At 43.2% G+C, this 7,229-nt stretch overlaps 1 protein-coding gene across 1 annotated transcript; it reads left to right on the top strand.

Annotated features, from left to right (window-relative positions):
- The first annotated feature begins 897 nt into the window (after positions 1–897).
- On the top strand, positions 898–6,950 carry LOC112080665 (dolichyldiphosphatase 1). Its single transcript, XM_024146508.2, has 8 exons — positions 898–1,236; positions 2,431–2,531; positions 2,862–2,946; positions 5,513–5,612; positions 5,741–5,839; positions 6,042–6,170; positions 6,391–6,480; positions 6,602–6,950. Exons 1-8 carry the CDS (start codon positions 945–947, stop codon positions 6,636–6,638), a joined length of 933 nt encoding a protein of 310 aa, XP_024002276.1. The 5' UTR covers positions 898–944; the 3' UTR covers positions 6,639–6,950.
- Positions 6,951–7,229: the final 279 nt, after the last annotated feature.

Raw genomic sequence — 7,229 nt, 5'->3', positions numbered from 1 at the left:
ATTTACAATGACGGCCTACCAAAAGGCAAAAGGCCTCCTGCAGGGAGGGGGGCTGAAAAAAAAAAATATATATAGGACGAAACACACATCACGACAAGAGAGACAACACTACATAAAGAGAGCCCTAAGACGACAACATAGAAAGGCAGCAACACATGACAACATAGCATGGTAGCAACACAACATGGTAGCAGCACAAAACATGGTACAAACATTATTGGGCACAGACAACAGCACAAAGGACAAGCAGGTAGAGACAATACATCACGCACATCATGTCCCCCCTGTCCCCAGTGAAAGTTGCGAACCTGTGATTGGACAAGACTCTCGCAATAGCACTATGATCATTGGGCGGATTAGATTATGCTGAGCCTGGGGCCCTGGGCAAGGCCTGTCACATCATCCAGCGAAAGTGGGGAGGGAGGCGCACCCTTCCCAAATCAAACAATAATCTGCACCACTCTGTCATTTCGTCAACATGGCAGCATGGTGCATCCTACAGAAACAGACATCACTTTTCCATGTAATAAATGTTTCCATATAATAATTTGTTTTCATTAACAAAAGCAATCCCTTTTGCATTGGAAACACAGAATCCTRGTAATGATGGTGCTTTCAAGACAACTGGAAACTCATAAAAAAAGGTTGAATCACGTCAGTCATTTTCAGGTCAGAAAGTCGAGCTCTATAAGGTGCCCCGAGTTACCGAATTGGAATTCCGAGATGTATGACCAAAACGAATTTTCCCAGTCGGCGTCGTTTTTTCCCGAGTTCCATTTTGYCGTGAACTCACAGAAGTCCGAGATTTCTGAGTTCCCAGTGGTTTTGAACACGGCGTTACTCCACGTGATTAATTACATCACTTTTGTTTCGAACCGATATTGCTGTGGGTTTTGAACAGACCACCTGGCTCACGCCCAGGAAGCAGCCCGGTTCCAAATCTAATGCAATTAATTTTCAGCAGATTCAAAACAGTACTACACGGGCCCCGGGCGGGATTAATCGAACCCCCTCTTTGGACGATAACTCCTCCTTTATATTCCAGTACAGGTTTGTTCGAGTATTGTGAATGGTTGAAGGGATTGTGTTTCGTATTGGTTAGACGGACTTTGGTATTACGTTTTGATTCGTTGATCCACATTGCCCGGTGTCCGGGTAAAATGGCGTCGGAAGAACACTGCTCGGTACCACCTCGATGGCGGTCGATATCTCTAACCCACGTAGAGTTCCCTGCTGGTAAGTGTATTGACTAGTCATTATTATTATTTTACATTTGTCTGATAGATACTCGATGCTTTGGTAATCTGCAAGATATCGTGGGGTGTTTTGCGATTGAATTGGCACGACCGACGTGACCTGCCAAATAGTGAGACAATAAAAAGCATATACACTGCTCCTCAGAGAACGTTGCTAACATTAACTGCCAAATAGTGTGACAGTTCCGCATGCGCAGTTGGAAAAGTTGTCCACAATGCCAAGTTAACTAGTTCGAGTTGCTACATAAAATGTTGAACTTAAATGGTCATGAAACAGCGTATGCCCAGAATAAAATGTAGTTTAAAGTTTTTCGGGTATAATTTCCTACTTGACTAGTTACTGGCCCGGTATAGCCAACTATGTTTTGTTGATCGCAAAGTAGCTAGTTAGCTGAAAGACACTGTACGGTAGTAAATTGGCTAGCAAGGTTACGCCTTCCAAGCCTAGAAAATGGCCAAACTATATGTAGGTTGTGTACCTTTTCTTTTCTCACGCAAATTGATCATTTGTAATGTATACACACCTTGACGTTAGCTAGCTAAGCTAGCTATAGACTCATATTAACCAACTAGCTAGCTGGCAAACTAACCCTGCATCCATTGTAATGGCATGTGGGTGCTGATACAAAATTAATCTCATCATCATGCAATTAAACAAGCTACTTTAATGGCGTTTGAATATTTAACTTAACAATTTGCTGTATAATATCCAGGCATTGAGAATGTAACTGCTGCTTGATCCATGCCCCTTCTCCTTCAATCATCACTGATCTGACAGTAAGTGTATTGGAAAGGTAAAGGCATGAGAACTCTGCCATAGCATACTAGATAGGTAGCCACTCCACAACCTAAATATCCCCATGCCCCACTGTACATTCCCCTGAATTTGTATTTATTTTATTTAACCTTTATTTAACTAGGAAAGTCAGTTAAGAACAAATTCTTATTTACAGTGACGGCCTAACCCGGACGATGCTGGGCCAATGCCAATTGTGCGCCACCCTATGGGACTCCCAATCACGTCCGGTTGTGATAAAGCCTGGAATTGAACCAGGGTCTGTAGTGATGGCACTGAGATGCAGTGCCTTAGACCGCTGTGCCACTTGGGTGCCCCTCCCGAGTGTTCAAATTGTCTTGCAAAGGGATTGTTTATATTATATTTTTTCCCCCAAAGGTGATCTGATGGGACAATTGTTGGCCTACACCAGCCTGCTACCCATAGTGATCCTTGTGGGATTTGTCACCCTCATAGTGTTCAAGCGTGAACTGCACACGGTAAGTAATATAACCCAGATCCTTGCCCCATATGGGACCTCTATTACAGAAATCCATAAGAGGTCCCAAATGGGCTACCCAAGTCCCTGCTGGACCACTAAATGAGGACAGGACACRTGTCACATTCACATGACGCATGCTAGAACTCTACATACAGAAATGCTTGTACAAGGTCATATAGATTAGATTATCATTGGCCATTAATATTAAAGATTAGGGTAATATTGAAAGATGCATTACTGTAAGCACCTTTCTAAAAGCTGTATCCATTCACAGTGTGGACTTAAGCAAATTATCACACCTAATCCTTTTCCCATTCCTCTTTCATAGATCTCCTTCTTCGGTGGGCTCGTACTGAACGAAGGGGTGAACTGGCTGCTGAAGCATATTTTAAGGGAGCCCCGCCCATGTGAAGGTGAGGAAAGTGACAAGCCACTTACTGCAGTTACCCAGTACATACACCAATAAAAAGTGTCTGTGCATCAAATATACAGTCGTGGCCAAATGTTTTGAGAATGACACCAATATTAATTTCCACAAAGTTTGCTGCTTTAGTGTCTTTAGATATTTTTGTCAGATGTTACTATGGAATACTGAAGTATAATTTCAAGCATTTCATAAGTGTCAAAGGCTTTTATTGACATTACATGAGGTTGATGCAAAGAGTCAATATTTGCAGTGTTGACTCTTCTTTTTCAAGACCTCTGCAATCCACCCTGGCATGCTGTCAATTAACTTCTGGGCCACATCCTGACTGATGGCAGCCCATTCTTGCATAATCAATGCTTGGAGTTTGTCAGAATTTGTGGGTTTTTGTTTGTCCACCCGCCTCTTGAGGATTGACCACAAGTTCTCAATGGGATTAAGGTCTGGGGAGTTTCCTGGCCATTGACCCAAAATATCGATGTTTTGTTCCCCGAGCCACTTAGTTATCACTTTTGCCTTATGGCAAGGTGCTCCATCATGCTTGAAAAGGCATTGTTTGTCACCAAACTGTTCCTGGATGGTTGGGAGAAGTTGCTCTCTGAGGATGTGTTGGTACCATTCTTTATTCATGGCTGTGTTCTTAGGCAAAATTGTGAGTGAGCCCACTCCCTTGGCTGAGAAGCAACCCCACACATGAATGGTCTCAGGATGCTTTACTGTTGGCATGACACAGGACTGATGGTAGCGCTCACCTTGTCTTCTCCGGGCAAGCTTTTTTCCGGATGCCCCAAACAATCAGAAAGGGGATTCATCAGAGAAAAYGACTTTACCCCAGTCCTCAGCAGTCCAATCCCTGTACCTTTTGCAGAATATCAGTCTGTCCCATGATGTTTTTCCTGGAGAGAAGTGTCTTCTTTGCTGCCCTTCTTGACACCAGGCCATCCTCCAAAAGTCTTCGCCTCACTGTGCATGCCAATGCACTCACACCTGCCTGCTGCCATTCCTGAGCAAGCTCTGTACTGGTGGTGCCCCGATCCCGCCGCTGAATCAACTTTAGGAGACCGTCCTGGCGCTTGCTAGACTTTCTTGGGCGCCCTGAAGCCTTCTTCACAACAATTGAACTGCTCTCCTTGAAGTTCTTGATGATCCGATAATGGTTGATTTAGGTGCAATCTTACTGGCAGCAATATCCTTGCCTGTGAAGCCCTTTTTGTGCAAAGCAATGATGATGGCACGTGTTTCCTTGCAGGTAACCATGGTTGACAGAGGAAGAACAATGATTCCAAGCACCACACTCCTTTTGAAGCTTTCAGTTTGTTATTCGAACTCAATCAGCATGACAGAGTGATCTCCAGCCTTGTCCTCGTCAACACTCACACCTGTGTTATTAACGAGAGAATCACTGACATGTCAGCTGATCCTTTTGTGACAGGGCTGAAATCTAGTGGAAATGTTTTTGGGGGATTCAGTTCATTTGCATGGCAAAGAGGGACTTAGCAATTAATTGAAATTCATCTGATCACTCTTCATAACATTYTTGAGTATATACAAATTGCCATCATACAAACAGGTCGCAGACGTTGTGAAAATTCTCATTCTCAAAACTTTTGGCGATGACTGTACACTAGGTCAAATGAAATTGTATTTGTCACATGCGCCGAATACAACAGGTAGACCTTACAGTGAAAGGTACAAGCCCTTAACCAACAATGCAGTTTTAATAAAAATACCTGATAAGTAAAAAAACWAAAAAAACAAATTAAGAGCAGCAGTAAAATGACAATAGCGAGGCTATATACAGGGGGTACCCGTCAATGTGCAGGGGCACCGGTTAGTCGAGGTAATTGAGGTAGAGTTATTAAAGTGACTATGCATAGATAATAACAACAGAGAGTAGCAGCAGTGTAAAAGAGGGGCAATGCAAATAGTTTGGGTAGCCATTTGATTAGCTGTTCAGGAGTCTTATGGCTTGGGGGTAGAAGCTGCTGCTTCCTCTGACACTGCCTGGTATTAAGGTCCTGGATGGCAGGAAGCTTGGCCCCAGTGATGTACTGGGCCGTTCGCACTACCCTCTGTAGTACCTAGCGGTCGGAAGCCGAGCAGCTGCCATACCAGGCAGTGATGCAAACAGTCGGAATGTTCTCGATGGTGCAGATGTATAACTTTTTGAGGATCTGAGGACCCATGCCAAATCCTTTCAGTCTCCCGAGGGGGAATAGGTTTTGTCTTGCCCGGCCAGACACCGATTTTGTATCTGTCAAACACAGATGAGCCAATGGATTTTCTACGGGGCCTATATGTTGATGGACAGTGGAGGGGAATTGGAAGTATCTACAGTTTTGCCCGTCGTTCTTACATACGAAATTCGCCCGACTGTCCATCAAAAGTTCAATTAAACTTTTGACAAACGAAAATGGACATTGACGAAGGCATTTGCTTTTCATCCGTTTTAATATCATCCATATGTCTGGCCACGGCCTAAAGCATCTATTTGTGATTCATTTCGTAGCATGTGGTTAACCCCATGTCTATTCTCTTCCCCAATATTATTCCAGGAGCTCACGCAACCCTGACCACTGAGTATGGGATGCCCTCCAGTCATTCCCAGTTCATCTGGTTTTTTGTTGTTTACTTCTTTCTTTTTCTTTATTTAAGGTGAGTGACTTCTCTCCCAGACTACATTTCTTAAAAAATGAAAAAATGGTCACGAAAATAATAATTTTTCATAGTCATTATTCATACGTGACATTTGATGTTGGCTGACGCACTTTGCCCATGTCTAGAATGCATCAAACGAACAACGCTCGCTGTGTGGAGCTGCTGTGGAGACATATACTGTCCATCACCTTGTTAGGTGTGGCCTTCTCTGTGTCATACAGCAGGTGAGGGCGGGAGGGATGACAATGGAGCGAAGGAGGAGACTCAGTATATATAAAAAAAATCTTGATTTGAATGTATTTTTAGAGCATGACACAGTTGCTCAATTTGGTCCAACCTCAAATAGTTTTGCTGTTAATAACTGTCGTAATTAGCTCAACCCCAAAATTGCGCAATATTATTATTTTATTTTTTTCCCTTTCTCAGGGTTTACCTGTTGTACCACACCTGGAGTCAGGTATTCTACGGGGGAGTGACCGGTAGCAGCATTGGAGTAGTCTGGTTCTTCTTCACACAGGAGGTGCTGACACCGCTATTCCCCAAGATGGCAGCATGGTAAAGAACGGGGACACCTCTCAGGGGGGGGGGGGAACACAAGCTTAGCTGAAAGTAAGCCATCAGAGCCTGGCACAGATTTGGGCTGAATGCACTGTAGTTACTAGATACAGATTCTCAGTGAAACTGATGTTTTTCATTTGATATTATGTCTTTTTTCTATTGTTTTTTAAAAAAATTACTTTGTCCCACCTCTCTCCCAAACCCTGACTGCTGACAGGCCGATATCAGAGTTTTTTCTGGTGAGGGACACAAGCCTGATCCCCAACATCCTGTGGTTTGAGTACACGGTGACCAGATCAGAGGCAAGGTGAGTCATATATATTTGAATTACCACATTAGGTGGGACAGCAATCTGTGACTTCATATTGAGATGTTTTCAACCATGTTTACATGTTTAGTAATGGTTTGAATGTCTGCTTATCCTCCAGAAACCGACAACGGAAGCTTGGAACAAAACTTCAGTGATCGTAGCAGTTCCTTGGTGAAACTGAGTAAAGGACCACACACATATGCACACGCACACACACACACACACTCATAAAAAAACACACTGGAGAATCATCTTCTGGACTGACCTGGTTGCAATGAAAAAAGGGCCAACCCATTTACAGGTGGACCTAAAGAGAGTGCCAGGACTCGGCCCGGAGCCTGCAGCCTGAGCAAGTCCGTCCACATCCCTCTCCTTGTACAGCTTGCCCAAATGGTCCCCCGACGCATACAAGACCGTGAAAGAGGCATACTATTTAATGATAAATTAATATATACTTTAACTGTAAACTCACACACAGACAGTAACCATTTACTGTAAGAAAGAGATTTTCAGAAACCAACAGAGGGCTCTTGTCAATTAACACAACATTGGCTGGTGTTAATACAGCATGAAATTTGTGACTTTTTTGGGGGGTTTGCTGGTGGGGGAAATATGAGATTGGTGGGGTAAACCCTTGTTTGTTTTTTTGGTCTTGTATTACAGAAAAGAGAACCATTTTTAAAACTCTGGTATAACATGTAATATATAAAAAATGTGTACTTTTTTTCAAATTAAAGAGAAAAGTG

This window comes from Salvelinus sp. IW2-2015, unplaced genomic scaffold (assembly GCF_002910315.2).
Source record: "Salvelinus sp. IW2-2015 unplaced genomic scaffold, ASM291031v2 Un_scaffold16416, whole genome shotgun sequence".
Classification (NCBI taxonomy): domain Eukaryota; kingdom Metazoa; phylum Chordata; class Actinopteri; order Salmoniformes; family Salmonidae; genus Salvelinus; species Salvelinus sp. IW2-2015.
Note: the sequence above shows the minus strand (reverse complement) of the source record. Positions and strands in the feature narration are given on the sequence as shown.